Genomic DNA, 27,298 nt, shown 5'->3' with positions numbered 1-27,298 from the left:
TTGACTGATACAAATTTTATTTTTCATGCTAAAATTTTTACAAATTTGATTCTGTCATACACAATTATAAGAGGAACAGTTACAAGTGAATTAAAAAAATAGTATTTGGGGGCGCTTCTATTCATTTTACTATCATAAGCATGTTTTGTTACAGGTACAGCAACAATTGTTACAATTACAGAACTGCTCAACTTGGAAATTTAGTAAGTATGCTATGATGGAGGGTAATACCTAATATAAATGAAGAGTAAGTGCCCAAGCATAGTCTCACGCTCTACATTATTCTTTATTCCACAATTAGAATCATGGGTTAGAGTCTACTCAGCAATGCCATCATTCAAATATCTGACCAAGCAGGTCAACTTGGAAAGCATTTAAAATCATTTCCCAAAATCTTACTTAATTTAGTTCTATAAGGAAATATAAGACAAAACACACAAGACAAGGCTTGCTGATATTTTATGCCTAAAACAAACCATTATACAATGAAATTATGCATCTTTTGCAATCTGGCATTTTTTCCCATCTCACACAGTAACAAAAGATGAACAGTACTTACAGCATTTAGAATCACCAGAGTACAGCTGATACAGCATCTCCCAGACTTCTAGTTTCTAAAATTCTGGGGGAAGTGGGACAATTTGAACTGTAACAGTCTACAAGGTAGTAACGTTACCTCTTGGCCATTGGCCCAATACTAACCCTGTTTTTTTTTTAGTATACAAAATATGCTGAAAACATTTCTCTTAAACACATTTCAATTAATGTAATTAAACAGAAGGCAACAACTTCCTTCTAGAAGAATTAGCTATAGCTATGAAAAGCTTGCCATATATTTGTTAAATTAATTTATGGAATACTTTTTGGGTCAATACAGACCATAGTGTATTTTTTAATTTAAAGGCTCTACTAAACATGAGTAAAAAGAACTAAAAATATAATCACATTGGTAGTTTTTTTAAAAATGAAAATTACCATTTTTATCCCTGTAGTATATAAATATATCACTTGCTTTTATCCAAATTAAAGGTAAATTTAAAAAAAATCCACTGTGGGGCTTCCCTGGTGGTGCAGTGGTTGAGAGTCCGCCTGCCGATGCAGGGGACACGGGTTCGTGCCCCGGTCCGGGAGGATCCCACATGCCGCGGAGCGGCTGGGCCTGTGAGCCCTGGCAGCTGAGCCTGTGCGTCCGGAGCCTGTGCTCCGCAACGGGAAAGGCCACAACAGCGAGAGGCCCGCGTACCGCCAGAAAAAAACAAAACAAAACAAAAAATCCACTGTGAAATTTACATTCCAAGCACAAAAATAAACAAATATTAGTTCTAATCAGGAATTTCAGCTGACAAGTGAACATTTTTACTTTGAAATATGTAGATCTGGGATATAGAAGTGAATGTTTTGATTGAACACATTGCAAATATATCTTGTTTTCATGTAAAAATACATTTTTTAAAGAAATAATGTTTCAGTCTTTTTATCCCACCCTCTCAAACATTTTTTCCTTAAAATAGTTTAACATCTCATTTAAGATCTGATATTACAAAAAAGAGAGAAATAAAATTAATTCTTCTTAGATGTATTTGAGCCAAGTAGTTACTGTTTCCAGATGTTATGAGCTAAAAATCATGACATTCTGGTGAGTAACCTTTGGCTTACAAACTAATAACTTGAAATTCCATTCATACTGCTTATCAAGGAAGCCTGATATATATTTGTAAATTTAAATTTTTATATCTTTTATAAAGAAAAAAATCCATCTAACAGATAAGTATTAATAGCTAAAAAAATGATAAACATTTTTATATTAAAGATCTACAAAATAATAAAGCATCTTAATAGTATTCTTGAAAATACTATCAAAAACCTCAGTCTTCTATATTAAGTGCAATATCCAACACATTTTTATGACTAAAACATTTTCAAAGGCTAGAAAGAAAATATGCTTATTGTAAGAACAATGATGCTTGAGTCAAACAGACCTGTTTTGAATCTCTAATCTGCCACTTTCCAACTTATACATACTCCTTAACTTCTCTAAAACTCAATTTCCTCAGAGATAAAATGGGGGGGGGCAATGACAGTAACTACCTTAAAGAACTCTTCTGAGGGATAATAAGATAATGCACATGAAAGGTTAGTACAGTACAGTATGTGACATAGTAATTAAACAATAAATATTAGCTATACTGAGCAGTGACTTTGGGGTCAAGTACCTAACAAACCGTTTTCTTAAATAAGATATACTCATTATACAAAGAATTGTTTAAAACTTTTAAAAAACAAACAAAATGGCATGACAGAAAGTTGGGGACATGTCCTCCAATTAAACATCCAGAATTATATTGCAATAATGATAAGGCTAAGAACCACAAATGATTAATTAGGCTGACATTTGAAGTCTCCTAAGTTACTTTTATCGTGTTTTGGCAGTCACTTCCTATCTATTTGAACACCACACTGTGTTATTCCCAAACTACAATTCAGAAGATCTGAAGTGAATTTTATTTTCTTGTCATGAATTCTTAGAGAAAATAATTACCTCATTGGCTTAAACAAACAAAAAAAGCATGGAAAAAATGAACACAAAACCACAGCCATTTACAGGTTATGTAGTACAGTAAAGATGGTTATTTAGAAATTTCAAGCAGTTTATCTCTCTTATTTTCAAACTGTCACTGTTTCAAATCTCAATCCACTAATCTCTATTATTTATAATTAGTCTACTCTGAAACATATCTATTATCTTTACTGGAATGATCACAGAGTACTAAATTTTAACAGAAAATTAATCTACCATTACCTACGTGAACGTTTTCTCTAATTTTTATTTATACTAACCTGAGTCAACAGGGCTTTCCAATGGGTGTTCTAAATGACAGAGCACAGATATGGGTGACAGGAAAACTAGGTCTGGCCTCAATGAAACTATTTACTAAATATGAGATCTTCAGCAAGTCCCTCAACTTCTCCATGCCTCTTTTTCCTTTTCTAAAAGAGGAGGATCCTACTACCCTCATTTTCTGACTCACAGGACGATGGCAAATGATATGAGAAAAACATATGAAAGAATTCTGAAAAGGGCACAGTGCTATATAAACGTAATATGAAAACATGTAGGCTGGTTATGTATTAGATTTGGTTACAATGACCAGTTTACTTAAGGTGCAATTTATGAGAAATTTATTCTTGGAATTATCAGGAAAAAAAAAATTGTAACATCTTTACCACATCTTCTGAATAAGGTCTGAGAGCCCTTTTAAAAAAATCCTATTACCACATAAGAAACTGCATTGGACAATGACCTAAGAAAAGTTAAAGCCTCATCCATCCTTTCCAGATTTTTTTTTTAATGGCTATAAATCTGCTTCACCTTAATGTGCTTTTGTAGTTTTATTAATTTACAGCCTGCTTTGCTCTAGGGTTCTTCTGGCAGTTACTTAACCCTCTTTGAAAGTAGTCACAGGTGATCTTTATTTTTCTACTGCTGGTTTTTCTTAACTTATTTTAAATGCCAGTTTTTTCTCACTTGAACTCCACAGAAAGTAGGTGTAATAAAGAGTTTTTAATTTAAAGAATGAATAAAAAAATTCAAAACTAAGTCAGTAAAAACAAATGTTCTCTCACTTTTCTGTCTCTTCAGCAGATACTCTGCATGCACTCTAAAAGGATATTAAAGCTACACATCAACAGAAAAGTCCATTTAATTTACATTATATAGTTTTCCAAGGTTAAAAGATACAAAGCAGGGGGCTTCCCTGGTGGCGCAGTGGTTGAGAGTCCGCCTGCCGATGCAGGGGACACGGGTTTGGCCCCAGTCTGGGAAGATCCCACATGCCGCAGAGTGGCTAGGCCCGTGAGCCATGGCCACTGAGCCTGCGCGTCCGGAGCCTGTGCTCCGCAACGAGAGAGCCCACAACAGTGAGAGGCCCGTGTACCGCAAAAAAAAAAAAAAAAAAAAGATACAAAGCAGGAAAATAAATCAGGATTGATTTTTGAAGGAGGCATATCTGAAGAATGATTTTGAAGAAATGGGACATAAGGGCAGGTGAGAACAAAACATGATAAAAATATTTTTAACAATGTTTGATTTTTACACAGTCACTGAAATACTGTTATCTCTAAGGCATTAGCTAAATGAGAAACTAGACAGGTTACTGTCAGGTATGTAGAAACAGAGCTAGAAGCCTTAATATAGGTGATTGCTGAAGATACAGGAGTAGAAATTTTGAGGCAGAAGAGGGTCTGGATACTACTCATTAAAAGATATCAAAAGATAGGAGAATGAGAAAAAATGAAATGAGAATGACATGAAAAATACAAATAGAACACACACATTAGAAAAGTGCAATTTCAAGGAGAAGGGGAGTAGTCAAAAAACATAGCAGAAACAATATTAAAGATTGGGTTGGACTACAAAATCCATAATAAATTTAAAGGGGTGATTTTAGTTTAATAGTAAGGATGGATGAGTTAGCGATGGATTACGGGAAGACTAAGTAGTTAAAAAAAAAAAGAAGTTAGTGCATTTCACCCATTTAAATGTTCACTGAGGAAAACTTAGAGAAAGTAATATGAAAGCTAAGTAAGGGGACTGAGTAGGTTTAAAGGCAGAAAGGAGGGCTTCATTAGCTCTAACTAATTAAATAAAGCTCATGTTCTATAGTTGAGAGAGTCAGACTTATAATAAGAATGTTTCAGACCCATGTTAGGCACTTTGGGAGTAAGGAGAGGGGTAACCTGATCTCTGTCACTAGGGAACATAGGAAACTACTCTCAAGCCACTTACTGTTTTTGGTATCACAGTCAGCCCCCATGCTCAGTGGTAGGTATTTAAAAGGTACTCAGAATGTGGTAACCAAAAAGACAAAAGGCCCAAATGCAAAATGGTATTAAAAATATAAAATAGCAAAATGAATAAGTCAATAATTTACACTTGAAAACAATTTTAAATAAAATCCAAACCAAAAGTAGAAACCTTTAAAAATGTAACTGCTAGGGGCATGATATCCATGATGTGCAAAGTAATTTTTAAAAGCATAATATAGGTTTTATTTTGCTATAGCCACCGTAATTTAATAACAGGATTTCTTGGATAATTTTACCAAAGAAATAACTTCCTCCTCTAAAACATTCATAAAATTGATCATTTGGGTACCTAACAGTTCTGAAAAGTAAGTGTATTCATAATTCTTTAGTATGAAAAGCAACATTAAAAAAAGTAGAGCATCAAAATATTTTATTTCAAATCTATGTTATGCCTGATCTAATATGTAATTGGAAACATACATTCTAGAGGTTTCTGAATATCATTTTCCTTTCTTTACAAATTTTTATGAGCAACTTACTATATTTTAAATCTGTATCACTTTATTTGACATTTATTAAAGCTACATAAAAGCCATGCAGAATTTATTTACAATACTGTACATTAAATGATGTTTGAAGATTACATAAAAATTTCACACAACTATAACTAACATGGAAAGACATGTGAAACACATTATTTAGGGGTTTTAAAAAATTTTAGGTACAGAATTCTGCAAAGATTATTTTGGTTTATTAAGTGTTACGCAAGCAATAGCTTGAAGTAAGACTGACAAAAACATGCAAATGAGTAGATTTCAAAATGAAAAAATAAAAACATTTAGCTAAAAGCTAAAATAGTATATAGCTGAAATACTACCAAGTAGCAAAGGGAATTTATAAAACAGGAAAAAAAAAAAAGGTTACTCTTTAAATGTCTTCATGAATAGGCCCACAGTAATTTTCTATAAAAACATTCAGAAATAAAGTTTCTCAAATTATGTTCATCACATAATTATATTCATCACAAATCATCAATTATGTTTTCAGTAGTAATTAGAGCTATGAATTTTAAATAATTATTTATCCTGTAGGAGAAGTCTTAGTTTTCCCCTTTGGGGACCAGGAACAAAGAAAACCAATCAGTAAATTTAGATTCAAGTAAAAGATCCTGGTACAAATATCATGAACACAGAGTAGAGAGTTGTAATGACCTACAAGTCCACATACTCTTAGCTGTACTTTTAAAACAGAAGTGTAAACTTTAGGTTGTTCAATTTAAGATCTCCTATCAGGAAGTAAGTACCTCATCCTTCAGAGTTTGGAAAATGTCAATAGGTATTTCTTCTCCAGGTGCATCTCTCAGTTTTCACTGCTGTGGCTGAAGTACATTTAGATATTCAGACTGCCCCAACTGATAAGTTGTGTTCCTTCCACAATCAACGTACTGGTACCTCTCCTGGGATATCTGTTCTGAGTGTCCAAAGTAAGTTGTTGTTACAGTAACTCTAAAAACAAAATAAATGGGGAGAAACACTGAAGAGTTATATATTAAAAAAGCTTTCTAAAGTGACAACACTTTATATATCAAAATTCTCTCCAGGGAGAGATTATTTGATTAATGATAACTTAATATTGTGGACATGGGCCTTTTAGGGAATATTTCCCCAATAGACAACAGGAATGCTGGCTGAGAAAGCCCTATCCAAAAATAATTATATACAAAAATGTATTTTTTCAAAACACCAATCTTTAATTAAAAATATATTTAGTTCAGTGCACTTTTAAAAATAATCACACAGTTCTCTCATCAGAGGAAAAGGTTAATCAAATGTTAGCTAATGGCCCAAATACCCAACCTATAACCTACAGTGTTTTCATGGCTTAGGATAACACCCGATTTGCAAACCAATAACATTCCTGGTCTTCACTACTGTTACTGCCGACCACAGGCAGCAAGGAACTGGGTGTTGAGCTCATCCTTCTCTCTGTCCCAATTTCTACCATTTTCCCAAGTTCTTGCAAGGTTCAGATTCACTATTTAGCAGCTGTGTGATCCTTCACTACTCCTCTGAGCTCCCATTTCCTCATGTGTAAAGTGGGATACTATTTACTTCACCTCATTGCACTCCTGTAAGGCTTAAAACCCAAATGAGACAGCATTTATAAATATGTGTATACTTTAAGCCAATGTTATAAAGTTTTTAAACAAAGAACCTCTCAAAAAAAAATTTGTACTTACTGCATCATGAGTACTATGTTATGCACTTTGATGGATGTCAGTGTACAGAAATCACTGTTAAAGAAAAAACAATGTGAATAAATACAAACTGACATTATAAATTTAAAATAGTTTAATTACAGTTCCTCTTCCTATGTTAAAGCTAACAGAAATACTATTAAAAGATATAATAAATAAGCATTTAATGGTTGAGCATTTTCTGTATCTCAAATGATGATTAATATTTTCATGGCTTCTTATTCTATGCCTTCATACTACAGCAGTTGTAGAGTTGTCTACTTATTATTTTTACTTTTTGTTTACCTTTTGAAATTTTAGTAGCCAGTTTATTAGTTACTCAGAAATTCTATATCAAGCTGACATCAAAAGATGATAAAAATTTATCACTATTTTTTACTTAACAAGAGCTAATAATCATTTAGACCTAATTTAAAAGCTTTACAACTTCAAACCAGCAATAGAGTTCTAAACATCATTAGCATTTTTAGTCCTCCTATACTAAATCAGAAACAAATACTAGAATATGTGAGATTATGATTCTCATAACATAGTAAATAAAAAGTGCCATGGTGTATATGATCCTAATTCTGAAAATAAAATTATGTGTATACATATATATACATTAACATTATACATGTTGAAAGGGGAAAAGAGAAGAACAGAGATGATCAGAGGCCGGAAGGAATATTCCAAAATGTGGTCTTGTCACTTCTAAGATGATGGGAAATTAAACATATATATATATTCACACCTACACATACTTACTCTTTATAATTTAATGAGAGAAAATAATTAAAAATCAGAACTTACAACATATAACTCATTTCTTCTGCTATGATAGTAGGTACTGTATAATCAATCTGAAAGGCAAAAATTAAATCAATAGAGAACAGGATCAAAACATCAAGTATTTAGATACATTTTGTAACTTCAAAGAGTTTGGAAATTTCTCCCTTTATGGGTTTGATTCTAGGACTTTTTCTTACACATGTATGGGATACAATTCAAAGTCTAGTTCTTTAAGAAATCCCCCATCTCCCTCAAGTTAATATGATACACAAACTTGAGACTTGTTTAACTCCTCCAAAGTATTTCATGAATGAAGCTTACCTGTTTCATATCCAGTGGACCAATATTGGTAATGTTGTTTAAGCGTGCCTTTCCAATAACTGTTTTTGAAAACTGAACTTGTGCAGTGATGTTTTCAACTTCAACAGAATAATAGTTATTGTTCGTTATATTTAGTGTGTTCTGAAAAAGAAAGGAAGCACAAAATGTACACGTTATCTTAGAATAAGCATAATATGAATCAAAATTAATACAGAAGATGACTCTCCAGCTGTGGCTATGCTTAATTTATTAGGAGGAAGGAAAGTATCACCAAAAAATGTCAAGAACATTCAATGAACCAATTATATGGTTTTATGCATGAGTAGTATGTTTTTTTTGTTTGTTTGTTTTGTTGTTTTGCAGTACACAGGCCTCTCACTGTTGTGGCCTCTCCTGTTGCGGAGCACAGGCTCCAGACGCGCAGGCTCAGGGGCCATGGCTCATGGGCCAGCTGCTCCGCGGCATGTGGGATCTTCCCGGACCAAGGCACGAACCCGTGTCCTCTGCATCGGCAGGCGGAGTCTCAACCACTGCGCCACCAGGGAAGCCCATATGCATGAGTACTATGTATATAAAATGCCTACAATGAACACATACTTTTAAAAAGTAGGCCCAGAAAATGTATAGTACAAGAATACAGAAAAATGAATGTTAGAAAATGTATTTGTAGCCTTAGCAAAAATTCAATAAAAAATTCTAAAATTTCATCAAAAATTTTCTAAATGTTAACATGTACATCTTCACTGACTAAGCTACTTCAGATTCAATTAAATACAAAGACAACATTTTAAAATGTTAAACACAACATTAAATAAACTTTCTATTTAAAAAAACTGGTATTTTAACTACATGAGTAGAGATTTCTAGCAGGTCACTTTTGAGAAGAAATGGGATAGATTCAAAACTGGTTGGAAAGAAATGCAGTTGTATCATTTCTATACTTAACAGCTGGGGCCAACTTTTGCAATTCTAACTTAAAACAATTGTTTCAAATTATTTTAGAAAATAGTCAACAAAATAAAAAGGAAAAATGTTAAATCAAGAAATAACAGATAGGGCTTCCCTGATGGCGCAGCGGTTAAGAATCCACCTGGCAAGGCAGAGGACACGGGTTCAATCCCTGGCCCGGGAAGATCCCACATGCCACGGAGCAACTAAGCCTGTGCAACACAACTACTGAGCCTGCGCTCTAGAACCCGCATGCGACAACTACTGAAGCCCGAGTGCCTAGAGTCCATGCTCTGCAACGAGAAGCCACCACAATGAGAAGCCCATACACCATAATGAAGAATAGCCCCTGCTCGCCGCAACTAGAGAAAGCCCGTGCACAGCAATGAGGACGCAACACAGCCAAAAATAAACCCCACAAATTAATTTATAAAAAACAAATTTTTCTGAATTAAAAAAAAATTTTTCAATCAGGTTGATTGAATCCATGGATGCAGAACTAGTGGATATGGAGGGCAGACTACATGTTAATAGTCAGGCCTGGATAAAAGTAAAGATATACATTATGGTATTTTTCAAATGTCTTATAATGATAATTAAACATTTTCATAATTAGAAAGACAATAAATATTACTAAAAAAGAGTAGTAATATATACTACTCATTTTAAGAAACAAAAGTAATACGATATAATTACATTTCTCAAAATACTGAGAGAAAACCTACAGAAATCTCACTTTTTTTTTTAACATCTTTATTGGAGTATAATTGCTTTACAATGGTGTGTTAGTTTCTGCTTTATAACGAAGTGAATCAGTTATACATATACATATTTTCCCATATCTCTTCCCTCTTGCGTCTCCCTCCCTCCCACCCTTCCTATCCCACCCCTCTAGGCGGTCACAAAGCACCGAGCTGATCTCCCTGTGCTATGCAGCTGCTTCCCACTAGCTATCTATTTTACGTTTGGTAGTGAATATATGTCCATGCCACTCTCTCACTTTGTCACAGCTTACCCTTACCCCTCCCCATAACCTCAAGTCCATTCTCTAGTAGGTCTGTGTCTTTATTCCCGTCTTACCCCTAGGTTCTTCATGACATTTTTTTCCCCTTAGATTCCATATATATGTGTTAGCATACAGTATTTGTCTTTCTCTTTCTGACTTACTTCACTCTGTATGACAGACTCTAGGTCCATCAACCTCACTACAAATAACTCAATTTCGTTTCTTTTTATGGCTAAGTAATATTCCACTGTATATATGTGCCACATCTTCTTTATCCATTCATTCAATGATGGATACTTAGGTTGCTTCCATCTCCTGGTTATTGTAAATAGAGATGCAATAAACATTTTGGTACATGACTGTTTTTGAATTATGGTTTTCTCAGGGTATATGCCCAGTAGTGGGATTGCTGGGTCATATGGAAGTTCTATTTGTAGTTTTTTAAGGAACCTCCATACTGTTCTCCATAGTGGCTGAACCAATTCACATTCCCACCATCAGTGCAAGAGTGTTCCCTTTTCTCCACACCCTCTTAAGCATTTATTGTTTCTAGATTTTTTGATGATGGCTATTCTGACCATTGTGAGATGATACCTCATTGTAATTTTGATTTGCATTTCTCTAATGATTAATGATGTTGAGCATTCTTTCATGTGTTTGTTGGCAATCTGTATATCTTCTTTGGAGAAATGTCTATTTAGGTCTTCTGCCCATTTTTGGATTGGGTTGTTTTTTTGTTATTGAGCTGCATGAGCTGCATGTAAATTTTGGAGATTAATCCTTTGTCAGTTGCTTGATTTGCAAATATTTTCTCCCATTTTGAGGGTTGTCTTTTGGTTTTGTTTATGGTTTCCTTTGCTGTGCAAAAGCTTTTAAGTTTCATTAGGTCCCATTTGTTTATTTTTGTTTTTATTTCCATTTCTCTAGGAGGTGGGTGAAAAAGGATCTTGCTGGGATTTATGTCATAGAGTGTTCTGCCTATGTTTTCCTCAAAGAGTTTGATAGTTTCTGGCCTTACATTTAGGTCTTTAATCCATTTTGAGCTTATTTCTGTGTATGGTGTTAGGGAGTGATATAATCTCATTCTTTTACATGCACCTGTCCAGTTTTCCCAGCACCACTTATTGAAGAGGCTGTCCTTTCTCCACTGTACATTCCTGCCTCCTTTATCAAATTTAAGATGACCATATGTGCATGGGTTTATCTCTGGGCTTTCTATCCTGTTCCATTGATCTATCTTTCTGGTTTTGTGCCAGTACCATACTGTCTTGATTACTGTAGCTTTGTAGTATAGTCTGAAGTCAGGGAGCCTGATTCCTCCAGTTCCATTTTTTGTTCTCAAGATTGCTTTGGCTATTTGGGGTCCTTTGTGTTTCCATATAAATTGTGAAATTTTTTGTTCTAATTCTGTGAAAAATGCCAGTGGTAGTTTGATAGGGATTGCATTGAATCTGTAGATTGCTTTGGGTAGTAGAGTCATTTTCACAATGTTTATTCTTCCAATCCAAGAATATGGTATATGCATACAGGTCTTTTGTCTCCTTAGGTAGGTTTATTCCTAAATATTTTATTCTTTTTGTTGCAATGGTAAATGGGAGTGTTTTCTTAATTTCACTCTCAGATTTTTCATCATTAGTGTATAGGAATGCCAGAGATTTCTCTGCATTGATTTTGTATCCTGCTACTTTACCAAATTCATTGACTAGCTCTAGTAGTTTTCCGGTAGCATCTGTAGGATTCTCTATGTATAGTATATCATGTCATCTGCAAACAGTGACAGCTTTACTTGTTCTTTTCCGATTTGGATTCCTTTTATTTCCTTTTCTTCTCTGATTGCTGTGGCTAAAACTTCCAAAACTACGTTGAATAAGAGTGGTGAGAGTGGGCAACCTTCTCTTCTTCCTGATCTAAGTGGATATGGTTTCAGTTTTTCACCATTGAGGATGATGTTGGCTGTGGGTTTGTCATATATCGCCTTTATTATGTTGAGGAAAGTTCCCTCTATGCCTACTCTCTGCAGGGTTTTTATCATAAATGGGTGTTGAATTTTGTTGAAGGCTTTCTCTGAATCTATTGAGACGATCATATGGTTTTTCTCCTTCAATTTGTTAATATGGTGTATCATGTTGATTGATTTGCAAGTATTGAAAAGTCCTCGCATTCCTGGAATAAACCCCACTTAATGATGGTGTATGATCCTTTTAATGTGCTGTTGGATTCTGTTTGCTAGTATTTTGTTGAGGATTTTTGCATCTATATTCATCAGTGATACTGAACTGTAGTTTTCTTGCTTTGTGACATCCTTGTCTGGTTTTGGTATCAGGGTGATGGTGGCCTCATAGAATGAGTTTGGGAGTTTTCCTACCTCTGCAATATTTTGGAAGAGTTTGAGAAGGATAAGTGTTAGGTCTTCTCTAAATGTTTGACAGAATTCGCCTGTGAAGCCATCCGGTCCTGGGCTTTTGTTTGTTGGAAGATTTTTAATCACAGTTTCAATTTCAGTGCTTGTGATTGGTCTGTTCATATTTTCTATTTCTTCCTGATTCAGTCTTGGCAGGTTGTGCATTTCTAAGAATCTGTCCAGTTCTTCCAGGTTGTCCATTTTATTGGCATAGAGTTGCTTGTAGTAATCTCTCATAATCTTTTGTATTTCTGCAGTATCAGTTGTTACTTCTCCTTTTTCATTTCTATTGAGTCTTCTCCCTTTTTCTCTTGAGGAGTCTGGCTAATGGTTTATCAATTTTGTTTATCTTCTCTAAGAACCAGCTTTTAGTTTTATTGATCTTTGCTATTGTTTCCTTCATATCTTTTTCATTTATTTCTGATGTGATCTTTATGATTTCTTTCCTTCTGCTAACTTTGGGGTCTTTTTGTTCTTCTTTCTCTAACTGCTTTAGGTGCAACGTTAGATTTTTATTCGAGATGTTTCCTGTTTCTTAAGGTAGGATTGTATTGCTATAAACTTCCCTCTTAGAACTGCTTTTGCTGCATCCCATAGGTTTTGGGTCGTCGTGTCTCAACTGTCATTTGTTTCCAGGTATTTTTTGATTTCCTTTTTGATTTCTTCAGTGATCACTTCGTTATTAAGTAGTGTATTGTTTAGCCTCCATGTGTTTGTATTTTTTACAGATCGTTCCCTGTAATTGATATCTAGTCTCATAGTGTTGTATTGGAAAAGATACTTGATAACATTTCAATTTTCTTAAATTTACCAAGGTTTGATTTGTGACCCAAGATATAATCCATCCTGGAAAATGTTCCATGAGCACTTGAGAAAAATGTGTATTCTGTTGGTTTTGGATGCAATGTCCTATAAATATCAATTAAGTCCATCTTGTTTAATGTATCATTTAAAGCTTGTGTTTCCTTATTTATTTTCATTTTGGATGATCTGTCCATTGGTGAAAGTGGGGTGTTAAAGTCCCCTACTATGAAAGTGTTACTGTCAATTTCCCCTTTTATGGCTGTTAGTATTTGCCTTATGTATTGAGGTGCTCCTATGTTGGGTTCATAAATATTTACAATTGTTATATCTTCTTCTTGGATCGATCCCTTGATCATTATGTAGTGTCCTTCTTTGTCTCTTGTAATAGTCTTTATTTTAAAGTCTATTTTGTCTGATATGAGAATTGCTACTCCAGCTTTCTTTGGATTTCCATTTGAATGGAGTATCTTTTTCCATCCCCTCACTTTCAGTCTGTATGTGTCCCTAGGTCTGAAGTGGGTCTCTTGTAGACAGCATATATATGGGTCTTGTTTTTGTATCTATTCAGCCAATCTGTGTCTTTTGGTGGGAGCATTTAATCCATTTACATTTAAGGTAATTATCGATATGTATGCTCCTATTCCCATTTTCTTAATTGTTTTGGGTTTGTTATCGTATGTCTTTTCCTTCTCTCGTGTTTCTTGCCTTGAGAAGTTCCTTTAGCATTTGTTGTAAAGCTGGTTTGGTGGTGCTGAATTCTCTTAGCTTTTCCTTGTCTGTAAAAGTTTTAATTTCTCCATGAAATCTGAATGAGATCCTTGCTGGGTAGAGTAATCTTGGTTGTAGGTTTTTCTCCTTCATCACTTTTAATACGTCCTGCCACTCCCTTCTGGCTTGCAGAAGTGGGGGTTTAAGGAGCCACTGATTCGGGGGCTCTGGCTCACTCAGGCCGGGGGGAGAGAGCGGTATGGATGCGGGGCGAGCCTGCGGTGGCAGAGGCCAGCATGACGTTGCACCAGCCTGAGGCGCGCTGTGCGTTCTCCCGAGGAAGTTGTCCCTGGATCCTGGGACCCTGGTAGTGGCGGGCTGCACAGGCTCCTGGGAGGGGAGGTGTGGAGAGTGACCTGTGCTCGCACACAGGCTTCTTGGTGGCAGCAGCAGCGGCCTTAGCGTCTCATGGCCATCTCTGGGGTCCGCGCTGATAGCCGCAGGTCGCGCCCGTCTCTGGAGCTCCTGTAAGCAGCCCTCTTAATCCCCTCTCTTTGCGCATCAGGAAACAAAGAGGGAAGAAAAAGTCTCCTGCCTCTTCGGAAGGTCCAGACTTTTTTCCCTGACTCCCTCCCAGCTAGCCGTGGTGCACTAACCCCTTCAGGCTGTGTTCACGCCACCAGTCCTGTCCCTGCAATCCAACTGAAGCCTGAGCCTCATCTCCCAGCCCCCGCCCACCCCAGTGGGTGAGCAGGCAAGCCTCTTGGGCTGGTGAGTGCCGGTCGGAACTGATCCTCTGTGCAGGAATCTCTCCACTTTGCCCTCTGCACCCCTGTTGCTGTGCTCTCCTCCGCGGCTCCAAAGCTTTCCCCCTACGCCACCTGCAGTCTCCGCCCGCAAAGGGGCTTCCTAGTGTGTGGAAACGTTTCCTCCTTCACAGCTCCTTCCCACTGGTGCAGGTCCCGTCCCTATTCTTTTGTCTCTGTTTATTCTTTTTTCTTTTGCCCTACCCAGGTACGTGGGGAGTTTCTTGCCTTTTGGGAGATCTGAGGTCTTCTGCCAGCGTTCAGTGGGTTTTCTGTAGTTGTTCCACGTGTAGATGTATTTCTGATGTATCTGTGGGGAGGAAGGTGATCTCCGCGTTTTACTCTTCCGCCATCTTCACCCCGTGAGAAATCTCAGCTTTTTTCTCACTGTCATCCAGTTAAACCTAATGTTTATCTATATAATAAACCTATTTCCTATTAAATGTTCACACTTTCTCAATTTAGTCAAGTACTAGTACCCCTAAAAGTGGGAATTCCTGAATAATTATTTAAAATAAAGTAAGATATTTACATTTAAATATACTTTCTGGTATCTAAAAGGACCCAGCACATAATTTTTATTACTTTTCATTATAAATTTACAGTTATTTAATACTAAAACAGACTCTGGAGGTTGGCCAAAAATATCCACCCACTGTTTTAAACCCCACAGAAAAAGGGAAAATTTGTTCCTTTTTCCAAATGGCTGTTACAGTGGAAAAATACCCAACGATAATTCCCCAGTGATAGGAAATGATTTACAATTAGTACTGTGTTATGTTTTATGCATATATATTTTTTCCATGTATATAGTTTTTTTTTTCGGCTGCGCAGTGCAGCTTGTGGGATCTTTTTTAAAAAATATTTATTTATTTAGGCTGTGCCAGGTCTTCGTTGCGGCACGTGGGATCTTTAGTTGCGGCATGCAGGCTTCTTAGTGGCAGCACGTGGACTTCTTAGCTGTGGCATGCATGAGGGATCTAGTTAGGGATCAAACCTGGGCCCCTTCTGCATTAGGAGTTCAGAGTCTTACCCACTGGACTACCAGGGAAGTCCCAGCTTGTGGGATCTTAGTTCCCCAACCAGGGATGGAACCTGGGCCCTCAGTAGTGAAAAAGGAGAGTCCTAACCACTGGACTGCCAGAGAATTCCCAGGATTTTAAAAATTTTTTTTGTGTTTTTTTAAAGGTTGACAACGTTTGACAGTATGCCATGAGGATAAATGAATTCATGGGAGTTCTTTTTTTCCTATAATTAAGTAGTAATTCCACTTTAACATACATTCCATTTCACTTCCTGTCCCTGTAAATCCCCCTCCTCCCAACCAGCACCACAGGCATCTCTACCTCAACCTGAAGCATACCAACCACCTCTTTGAGGAAAATCAACTGAAGTCCAATATCTCTCTTCCAAACAAATCACTGCCACACAGATGTACCTTAAAGCCTGAAGCAACATATATATTCCTTTTTAATAATACGGTGGTTTGCAAACCATGCTTTTTTCAAATAAATGTTAACATGTAAAACAGGTACAAGACCTTCTCTGAGGTGTTTGTTTGCTTGTTTGTTTTCAAGTGTGGGAAGGCTGTAGAGTCCTAAAAACCACTGTCCTGAGAAACACAGATTTTCACACATACTAATTTGCAAGAGAAATCATTCACTTGTTCTCTACCTTTTAAAACAAAGGAATGGTCTGTTAAAGACGGCAAAAATTGTGTTTCACAAAACACAAGGAAATGAAAATGTTACATGTATAACATGTATTGAACTAACTATGTTAACATCTGGCTAGAAGCTATTCAGAGTCAAATGCTGAAAAGTAAATAGATTGTAATTACTTTTTTCCCAGTAATTAATTGTTTTGTTTATTTTACCCTCCCAAAGGCATCTTCAAATGCGAAATGATTCTGAATACACAGAATTTGCCAATTTGCCATTTTCAGCAGAATCAGAAATGACAGAAAAGGTCAATATAGCAGACATACAGAAAGAAAACTGAGTGTTACCTTTAATGTTCTCTCAATAAGGACAAAGGTGCTGCTTAACATGATAAAAGAATGAAGTCAGGGCATCCCTGGTGGTGCAGTGGTTGAGAGTCCGCCTGCCGATGCAGGGGACATGGGTTCGTGTCCCGGTCCGGGAAGATCCCACATGCCGCGGAGCGGCTGGGCCCATGATCCATGGCTGCTGAGCCATGGCCGCTGAGCCTGCGTGTCTGGAGCCTGTGCTCCGCAACGGGAGAGGCCACAACAATGAGAGGCCCGCATACCGCCAAAAAAAAAAAGAATGAAGTCAAATATTTTTAATATAAATATGTACTTACCGTGATATTTAAATATATTGTACGCTTTGGAACATCATAACTGACGTATGCCGATTTTACACCAATGTATTTCACGTCGATAGAGCGAGGGAAAAGGAAAAACACAGCCAGTCCAGAAAGAAGCAGACAGACAAACACAGAAGCCATCACATACAGTTTTCTGAAAAGGAAAATGGAATATTTAAATATACATGCATCAAAAATTACATAATGAAACATTTAGAGAAGACATTTTCATTTTGAATTTTTCCCCTTTTATACCAGCAGGAAAAGATGTATGATTTTTACCAAATTTTTACATTATAAAAGTATTGAACAGAGTTAGTTTGGAATCTATTAAGTGTTAAAATGGTCTCCTTAAAAGACATTTACCTTTTTGGAGACTAGGATTTCAGGCTTATTATAGATAGAACATTTACTGTGGTGATTCCCAAACCAGGCTGCTCATCAGAATCAAGCTGGGGAGCTTTATAAAAGTATAGATTTCAAGACTCCCTGATGAATTCACTGAAGCAGAATTTTCACATATGAGTTTTGGCATTATATGATTCCCTAAAGTCACTGCTCATCAGAACCACCTATGAAGCCCTTAAAAATGTAATGACATAACCATATGCCTCATCAATCTCACTAAGACAGTCTGTTTTGAGCTTCCTCACCCGAAAGTATTTATGTACTCCTTTTTACTTATTTTTAAAATAAATTATTTATTTTTGGCTGCATTGGGTCTTCGTTGGTGCGCATGGGCTTTCTCTAGCTGCGGTGAGCAGGGGCTACTCTTTGTGGTGCACAGGCTCCTCATTGCAGTGGCTTCTCTTGCTGTGGAGCACAGGCTTTAGGCGCGTGGGCTTCAGTAGTTGCAGCATGCGGGCTCAGTAGTTGTGGCTCATGGGCTCTAGAGCGCAGGCTCAGTAGTTGTGGCGCATGGGCTTAGTTGCTCCACAGCATGTGGGATCTTCCCGGACCAGGGCTCCAACCTGTGTCTCCTGCATTGGCAGGAAGATTCTTAACCACTGTGCCACCAGGGAAGTCCCTGTACTCCTTTTTAAAAATATTGTTTACATTAATCATGTCTGCTTTGAAGATGCTGCTAAACTGTTTCTTTAAAATCAAGAAAGGGGATATTATTATGCAGAGATAAGACAAGGAAAAAAAAAAAAAAACTCGTGTGGCTTTGCTATTCATCTACCTCCCAGATGGAAGTGTTTCTCTTCCATCTCTCACTCTTTATTTCCATAGATGAAAACTGCCTCTTATCTTTAGGTTTACCAACAAAACTAGAGTTTCAAGACACTGCAGTTGGCCCTCCAGTATTTGTGGGTTTCTAATCCCTGAATTCAACCAACCATGGATCAAAATTTCCCTCTATGGTTGGTTGAATCTACAGATTTGAAACCTCAGATGTGGAGGGTCGACTGTACTATGCCATTTTATATGAGGGACCTGAGCATCAGCAGATTTTGGTATATGCGAGGGCTCCTGGAAGCAATCTCCCCATGGACACTCAGGGATGAAAGAATTTCCCTGGTTTCTCCAATAAACAGCACTCTGTCAAAGCCCATAGCACCCTTCTTTTGGCTTCTTTTTCTGTCTTGCATGTCACTTAGTTTATCTTTTCCTTAGATTCTAGCCATCCAAAAAATTCTTGTTTTATCGTTTCCTCCATCCTCTCTTCCCTAAAGAGAGATTTGTACCTAAATGCCCTGATGGATCTCATCTTATCCCTCACAACAGTTATTTCAAGTACTTCTTGCAGATGTTTTATAAATGTTTCTGAGTATTTTAAGTTGTCCAAGTTAAGAAAAGAGAGCAAAATTATTTATCAAAAAACAAAATAGGGCTTCCCTGGTGGCGCAGTTGTTGAGAGTTCGCCTGCCGATGCAGGGTACACGGGTTCAGGCCCTGGTCCAGGAAGATCCCACGTGCCGCAGAGCGGCTGGGCCGGTGAGCCATGGCCGCTGAGCCTGCGCATCCGGAGCCTATGCTCCGCAATGGGAGAGGCCACAACAGTGAGAGGCCCGCGTACCGCAAAATAAAATAAAATAAAATAAAACAAACAAAAATTCACTAAATCATTACTACTTGACCTGTACTGCTGTCTGGAGCAAAGAGAGAAGTTCCCACTCACTCACTCTGGACTTCCAACTTGAGTAGGGTGGTGATCACTACCGGATTACCTAACAGGTAGTTTAAACACACACTTATACTGCCCATTATACACCAAAACACCTTAAAAAGGTATAAAAAGAGTTTAAAAATCATGATAAAAATGTGAACATTGTTGGATTTTTTTACACTTTAGTGTTTTTATTTCTCATGGGCAGGTGAGCCCACCACACTCTGGTACCTAGGGCCTGTAAGTCAGCTCTAGGTGTGAATATATGAATCAGTATTCTAAATTACTTTGTGCCCAAAGCTTACAGCCATAACAAATATTACTAAACCTGGTGGGACAATAAAATAACATTCCACTTAGTATTTCATACCAAATTGAAAAATTGGCTAGTTCACTGATGAAGTACATAGATCTCTATTACAAAACTCATCAGTAATAATTTTTCTTATGGCTCTAGGGACAGTAACAGAATCCTGCAAAGTATACAGTACTGATGAAGTTATGAAGGCTGTGTGGTTTATTTGGACTCAAGTTACAATTCTATATCTGCCATTTCATATTTGTAACATTTTAGGTAATTTACTCTTTTCCTCCATTTTAAAACCTGTAGGTTTGTTTTGAGGATTAAATGACATAGCTAAAGTATGGAGACAAAAGCAATTAATAATTTCTTGACTACCCCATCACAACTCCAACTTATAAAGAACCACAGTTTTCCCAAAATATTATAATTTTACTACATATTGAGAGTTACTGTTTTTTATTACAAATTTGAAACTCCTAAAAATTCTTGAGGAGCTTCCTATAAGTTCTCAGATTTCTTAGCTTACTACAGGTGCCAGGATCTGGTCCTTGTTATTTTCTCTAGCCTCATCTGTACCACTTTCCCACAGCGCTGTTTACTTTAGCCATACATCTGAAGGCTGGACCACTCCTCTGGCCCTTTCAGGTGCTACTCCCTCTGCTTGTTAGGGTTAGAAAATTAACCCTAATTTCTTGCACATTCATAACTGTCTATATATTATATAATAAAGGGTCAGACTGACTGTTTATAAACTGCTGAGTTCATTTTCTTTCCATGATGACTTAGACATGCTGTTCTACTGCTTATGTGTTTAAAGCATTGTGGTCAAGAAGTAACATGCCAATCTGATTTTCTATCCCTTATAAATTAATCGATCCTTTGCTTGGATGCTCAAAGGGGCTTTTCAGTTTTCTCCTTTGAAGTCCAGTAATTTCACTAAGAAGGTTGATTATTTCCAAAATTATGCTATGTCTTTTCTTTTTTTAAACTTTTTAAAAAAATATTTACTTATTTATTTGGCTGTGCCGGGTCTTAGTTGTGGCATGCAGGATCTTCTTGCCTCATGCGAGATCTAGCTCCCTGACCAGGGATCAAACCTGGGCCCCCTGCATGGGGGGCACAGAGACTTAGCCACTGGGCCACCAGGGAAGGCCTTGTCTTTTTTTTTTGAAGATGTTGGGGGGTAGGAGTTTATTAATTAATTAATTAATTTTTGCTGTGTTGGGTCTTCATTTCTGTGCAAGGGCTTTCTCTAGTTGTGGCAAGCGGGGGCCATTCTTCATCGCAGTGCGCGTGCCTCTCACTGTCGCGGCCTTTCTTGTTACAGAGCACAGGCCCCAGACGCGCAGGCTCAATAGTTGTGGCTCACGGGCCCAGTTGCTCCACGGCATGTGGGATCCTCCCAGACCAGGGATCGAACCTGTGTCCCCTGCATTGGCAGGCAGACTCTCAACCACTGTGCCACCAGAGAAGCCCAAGTCCTCGTCTTTTCAATATGTGGATTCACGTATTGCTTTACTTCAGGGAAGTGATCTTGAATTAAATGTTTGCTATTTGTTCAGTTTGCCTCCTTTGATTTTCTTCAGGGACTCCAATTACATCTATGCTCAATTTCCTTGGCTTGTGTTCTACACCATTTCTCTCAAGTACTTTTCAAGAACTTACCACAATCAGGAATCCTTTTTTTATTTAATGACATAAAGTATATGATGGTATAACTTAACAACCTGATAGCATTTTTCCTTTGAATAGTTTTAATTAAAATATTTACTTATACATAATACAAAAAGCAAAAAATACAAAAAAACTGCCATTTTCTTATAATCACTTACGTTCTTCTTGGCCTTAATCTCTGATCACTGTATGGAATTAATGCCACCAGTTGGTTTTCTTGTCCTAAAAGTAAAAGAATTAGATTTAGAAATTTATTAACATGATTAATTAAAAATATAGTGGTTCCTCATCAAAGTCTGGTTTGGAAAGACCAGACTACTACCTGGTTCTCATCTCATTCCTTTAGTAAAATGCTCTCAACATCTTCAAAAATTATCCAGTAGCAGCTGAGTTCCAAAGCAGATATTGTGTTTTTTCATACCTAGATTTCTAGCTAACAAAAATATTATAAAGAATGAGAAAGAGTAACTCTTTCTTCCACTGAGAAAAAAAATCTAAAAAGTCCCAGCTTTCAGAAGATCTGAATTTACCAGGCCTTCCTTCACCCAGTTTTCTATTCCCCACAGTTTTCCATTAAGACTTCAATTTGATTATCTGAATGAGAGCAGAAGAAACATTTTGTTACCGCTGTCCTGAAACCCCTATAACTGCAGAGGTTCCTACACTATCTCCCCTGAAAACCAAAACTGACACATATTAAGTCTCATGCTCCAAGAACCCCTATTTATACACAGTCTTCCAGGACTCTTTCAGGTCACACACCTCTCCACATTAAGTCACTTCAAAATTCAGTATTTCTTTCTTGGGTTGAGCATTATCCGTATGCTTTAATGGATAAATGGACTTTTAAATGCCAATTTTCCAATCTTATCACAACTTGGCTCTTTGTATTAACTATCAAAGCACCGCAGTCAAGTTCTCTTTTAAAGCTTTCCATAATACTTTCATTACTCCTCCCTGCTCCCTCCACAAGTCCCCCCTCATCTACACTCCCCCTACCATACCCACATATATATAATATGTATGTGTGTGTGTGTGTGTGTGTGTGTGTGCGTGTGTGTACATATCCTATCTTGTTTGGTGGTATTCATCTGTCTAAACTGCAACTGGTTAAAACCAACCCTTTGGCGACTGTGCCTATATCCACACAGCTAAAAGTAGATAAAGAAACACAAACAACTATGCTCACTAGTCTCATTTAGATTACTATCTCAAGTGGCCCTTAATAATGCCACCTATATTTCTCTAGTTCATACTCTCAATCTGGGGAATTCCCTGGTGTTCCAGTGGTTAGGACTCTGTACTTTCACTGCCGTAGGGCTGGATGCGATGCCTGGTCAGGGATCCCGCAAGCCGTGTGGCACAGCCCAAAAAAAAAGTGCATACTCTTAATCTGACTCTCCCAAACTACAATTTCATAACTTCCACTTTCTCTTCAAACCTCCAATATCTTCTCCCCTATCCTTACTCTCAGCTCATGATGTGGCAAAGAGAACTTCCACAAGCTACGACCACATCTACCCACCCACCCACTTGCCTCTGTGTCCATATACTCTACCTTCCCTTCTACTGCTGGGAGCAAATTGCCCATGCTTCTCTGGAGGAGCAGCCCTCTGCACTTGTGCACTAGATCTAATAATTGTCCTCTGTTGCCTGCATTAACAATGTTTTCTCTATGGAAAAATCTCATCAGCATACAAACATATTATTCATTCCATCTTTAAAAAATTCTTCTCCTGATGTATAGCCCCCTCTAGCTACCACCTCTCTTCTCTCCTTTTCCTCTGAAACAGCAAAACTCCTCAAAAAAGCTATTTTCTGACTATAACTTTGCTCCTTCTATGCACTCCTGATCCTACTCTACACATGCTATACATTCTTTTGCAGACTACCAAAACTGCTCTTTTAAAGGTGGCCTCTAAATCACCAAATCCCATGGCCAGTTCTCAGTCCTCACATTACTTGATCAGGTCTAACACAGTTGATCAATCTCTCCTCTACCAAGGAGTATATCTTCTTCATTTATCTTCTAAGACACCACAGACAAAGGGATTTCCTACTTCTACTCTAGCTGCTCTTTTTAGTGTCCTTTGCTAATTCTTTCTCATGTCACTGACCCAAAATGTTGCAATGCCCCAATGTTCAGTGCTAAAGTCTCTTCTGTTTTCTATTCACATTGACAACCTTGGTGCTGTCATCCAACTCACCTGAAGTATCATCTATACACTGATGACTCCAGCCTAGGCCTTGCATCTGAATTCCAGGCCCTTATTATAACTAACTTCCTATTGAACATAGCCATTTAGATGTCAAATATGCATCTCCAAACTTACATATCTAAAATTGAGCTCCTGATCTCTCACCTGACACATACACTCAAACCTTCTTTTCTCCATTTTAATAAATGGCTACTCCATTCTTCCAGTTGCTCAGACAAAAAATACCTCTGAATTCCTCCTCAATCTTACTATCCACAATGTACATCCAGGCTGCTAAAAATGCCTACTAGCTATACCTCAAAAATATAGTATCCAGATTGCAAAAATGAGACTCCAGCCCTCTCCCTGCCTCCAGCCTGGTGCATTAATACCTGTAACAACAATAATCCTTTTATTCTCAAATACCTACTACCTCTGCAAGATAAAGCCTTATATTGTCATTTTGTCCTACCCTCGGGGTCTCTCCAGGGTCAAATATCAATTCAACCAAGCAGAAAATGAGAATAGTACAAGGTACTTTTACTATTGCTACTTATTGCCATTGCTACTAAAGTAGCCTACAAACAGCAAGTGGAGATTACTCCCTACTGACTTCCCCTATGACATGCCACAAACTGATTTTTTTTTCCTATATGGCTCATCTTCATATACCATCCCTCTTCATGTAGATCCTTTAAAAAATAACTAATTAGTGCATGACCAACTTATTATTATTCTTTAAATAACAAATCAGAAATATTAGGTCACCACATTACTTAAATTGCTCCTAACACTCAATACGGCAAGGTGACTGTGATATGACTTCTACTGATGCCAAACAGGACTAAAGTTTACAGTCAAGAGATGCTGCATATCTGCTATAATTGCAGGTGGGAAAGAAAAGATACTGGAGGTAGAAGAGTGGTTTTCATTATTGCTTTAAGACCCTAATTAAAATCTTTATGTTTGTTTCTTTGTGTCCTTTTGACTGAAGATAACTGATATGAAGTTTTAACTGTAATTCTAAGTCTTTTAAAACATAAAGGGTTGTGCTCAGACCCATGGATTTCATAGTATTTGTGCAAACACTTGGAATCATTCTTCAAAGAAAAAACAGTGCAATAACACATACCCCTAGGAATTCTTCCTGTTCCTTGACAAGTGGGGCAAGTGACACTGTCTCTTCCTGTAAATTCCACATATGGAAACTGAGAGACATCTCCACTTCTTCCATCTTCATTATGGACTTCACTATTAACCAATCCAGTCCTTATATTTTCAGTTGATGTGACTCCATCATAAGCATCTTCTTTATTTGAATGTAAAGGCAAATGAGAAAAAGACTTTCCCATGTCTAAGAAAAAAAAACATCTTACAGTAAACTTCAGTCAAGATGTATACTCAAGAACATTATAGGATATTTATACCGATCAAATTAATTTAGAACAACCTTCAAGGGAGCGTTCAAATCACTATCTGGATTAGAATTATACTCAATCAAAATAATGTCTGAAACAAGGGAGCCATTTACTAGAGTCCAAAAGTGTTTTTCTAACAAAATATTATGAAATGATAGATCAGAGTTATGATAAGAATGGGCTTTCAAACAACATTGAAATTTGACAAAAGTCTCCACTTTCTTAGAGTTCTCTGAAAAGAAACACATGGACTTCACTTTTCTTAGAATAAAACAAAAACACATTCTACCTTTAAATCAATTAGCACTGAAGGCAAAAGTGGCTTTGGGCAGATTACAACTAGGTATCACCAGGAAATATCAAAGTAGTATTTTTCAGCCTTTTAAAATTCATGCCCCTATGTGATAAATAAAATCCCCAATCTTTCTCATCCTCACATTTCTTGCTTTAAACATTTAAATACTTGCAACAAAAAACAGCTCAAAAAACCTCCAGATTTTTCTTTCATTCAACAGTTGGTGGAGTTAAAATTATGAAATTAATATTCTAAAATATTGACTATAATTCACCAATACAAAGCAGCAAAACTTAGAACATTAATTTCAAAATTTTAGGATGACAGTATCAAAAATACAGGAGGGAAATTAAATATAAATTTAAAGACCAATAAAAATAAATAATTAGTGCTAGTACCTATATCAAAATAACCTCTGTAGATAGGTAATGCAATAACACTGCAGTTTAAGCCACAATTTTAAGTATTAAAAAAACTTAAAAAGTCATATATTCTAATCAGTTGACATTCTGAGGACAAATTAACAAAGCAGGAAAGCTGAATTTAAAAATAATACATTCCTTCTCTTTCTAAATTTGACCATATATTTTTTATCAGTTCCTAAAAATAGATTATTAAAGACATTCATATAAAGAGACATATTTCTTTAAAAACTTCGAACTGATGTGAATGAGGAAAACTGACACTCAAAATAATTCAATTTATCTTATGCTATGAAGAAAAGTTTGCTTTTTAAAAGTGGCATGCCATCCATGTGTTAGGGTCACCCAAACACACTGTAAACAGCAGGATAAAAAATTATACGACTAGTAGACAAACTTAAAACTTCAGAATGATGAATAAAGATGCTGATTTTTACTATTTTTAAAAAATTTATATACACATTGCCCATTAAGTTAAAAAACGTGAATGATTTATGACTCCTAAAAATGCATTATTTTCTCTTGATTTTGTTCGAAGACATTATATGCAAGCCAAACCAATACTTGCCAGTCACAGGTGGTTCAGACTGTCCCCACATACTTTGACCTTGGGGCCTATATGGAATATTAGATGAGCTGGAATCAATGGGCCTCAGTAGCACCCTTTTACGATCTCAGTTAACAGAGATATAGGGTGCCTCCCACTGGAATGCCTTAAGAGGGGAAAAGACACAAGGCAAGAACAAGTGGCTCTCAGTCTGGGCCTGCTTTCTATACTTATGTAACAGTTGCCTTGATACAGTTGGCCTTGGACTGGTGTTTGTTTTATCAAGGCTAATGGACAAGTGCCAGACTTCGTCAGGTACTGGGCATCCCTGCCCTCCCTACTGGATTTTCCTCAGAGCACTGCTAAGTTTTAACAACTTTTATTCTTGGAGACTCCTTAGTTTATAATAAAGAGGTGCTAGGCCCCTGTGCTCAATATTTTTATCAAAATTCCTTAATTTACTTAAAACCAACCCAAACTTTAGACTCCTTACGAAAAAAGGGAAAAAAAGTACATGACTCCACCCAATTTAAATGGGTCGTGATCTTCCGAACGAAGGAAGTCGGCGCCTTTCATAAGCTGCATCAATGAAACCCAGGATACAGCCTGCCTACTTTGGAAAGGTTAAAGATAAAATACAGGCAGTCGGGCAAGAAAACTCAAAAAGAGAAAAACCAGGGGCCACCTGGCCACTCAAGGTGTGGGGACCTGGAATCTCTCCCGTGCGCCCGGCTAGAGCCGAAGCCCGGAGCCCCTAGGCAGGAAGCTGGGCCGGGATAAGAGGTGATGACACACCTCCATAACCCAGCCCAGAGCGCCTCCCCGGTCTCCGCGCGTGTCCAGCGGCCCCGTAGCCTCCCCTCCTCCACCTCCTCATCCGGCTCGGCTCTTCCCAGGGTGCCCGCTCGGCCCCGCTCCCTAAGGGGACCTGGAGGCTGCGAGTCCCGGGTCGCTCACCGGCATGCGGGGTGCTACGCAGTCCCGAGTTGCTCCGGCGCGGACAGGCCCGAAGACACGGTCACGGAGTCCTTAGTCCCGGGTGCTGGGGCTAGAGCAACGGGCCTGCAACGATGGGTCGTCGCTTGGTCCGGGTGGGGGAGGGGCGGCACAATAACCACAACAGCTGAGGCCCCTCTCTGCTGCAACCTGCGCCCGAGCCTGCGCAGAGCGC

At 37.5% G+C, this 27,298-nt stretch overlaps 1 protein-coding gene across 1 annotated transcript; it reads right to left on the bottom strand.

Annotated features, from left to right (window-relative positions):
* TMEM106B (transmembrane protein 106B) lies at positions 1-27,298 on the bottom strand. The gene is made up of 8 exons (XM_032643450.1): positions 27,085-27,298; positions 24,578-24,799; positions 21,406-21,469; positions 17,154-17,313; positions 8,156-8,296; positions 7,856-7,905; positions 7,046-7,099; positions 1-6,311 (listed from the first exon to the last, which is right to left on the bottom strand). The coding sequence occupies exons 2-8, from the start codon at positions 24,795-24,797 to the stop codon at positions 6,173-6,175; spliced, it is 828 nt and encodes a 275-aa protein (XP_032499341.1). The 5' UTR covers positions 24,798-24,799; positions 27,085-27,298; the 3' UTR covers positions 1-6,172.

Source organism: Phocoena sinus, chromosome 9 (assembly GCF_008692025.1).
Source record: "Phocoena sinus isolate mPhoSin1 chromosome 9, mPhoSin1.pri, whole genome shotgun sequence".
Taxonomy (NCBI): Eukaryota; Metazoa; Chordata; class Mammalia; order Artiodactyla; family Phocoenidae; genus Phocoena; species Phocoena sinus.
Note: the sequence above shows the minus strand (reverse complement) of the source record. Positions and strands in the feature narration are given on the sequence as shown.

Coding starts and splice junctions, on each gene's coding strand:
- TMEM106B (XM_032643450.1), bottom strand. CDS start 24,797: ATGGGAAAGTCTTTTTCTCATTTGCCTTTACATTCAAATAAAGAAGAT. Junction 17,314..21,405: donor AGATTAAGGCCAAGAAGAAC/GTAAGTGATTAT, acceptor TTTCCTTTTCAG/AAAACTGTATGTGATGGCTT. Junction 7,906..8,155: donor GTCCACTGGATATGAAACAG/GTAAGCTTCATT, acceptor TTTGCCTTTCAG/ATTGATTATACAGTACCTAC.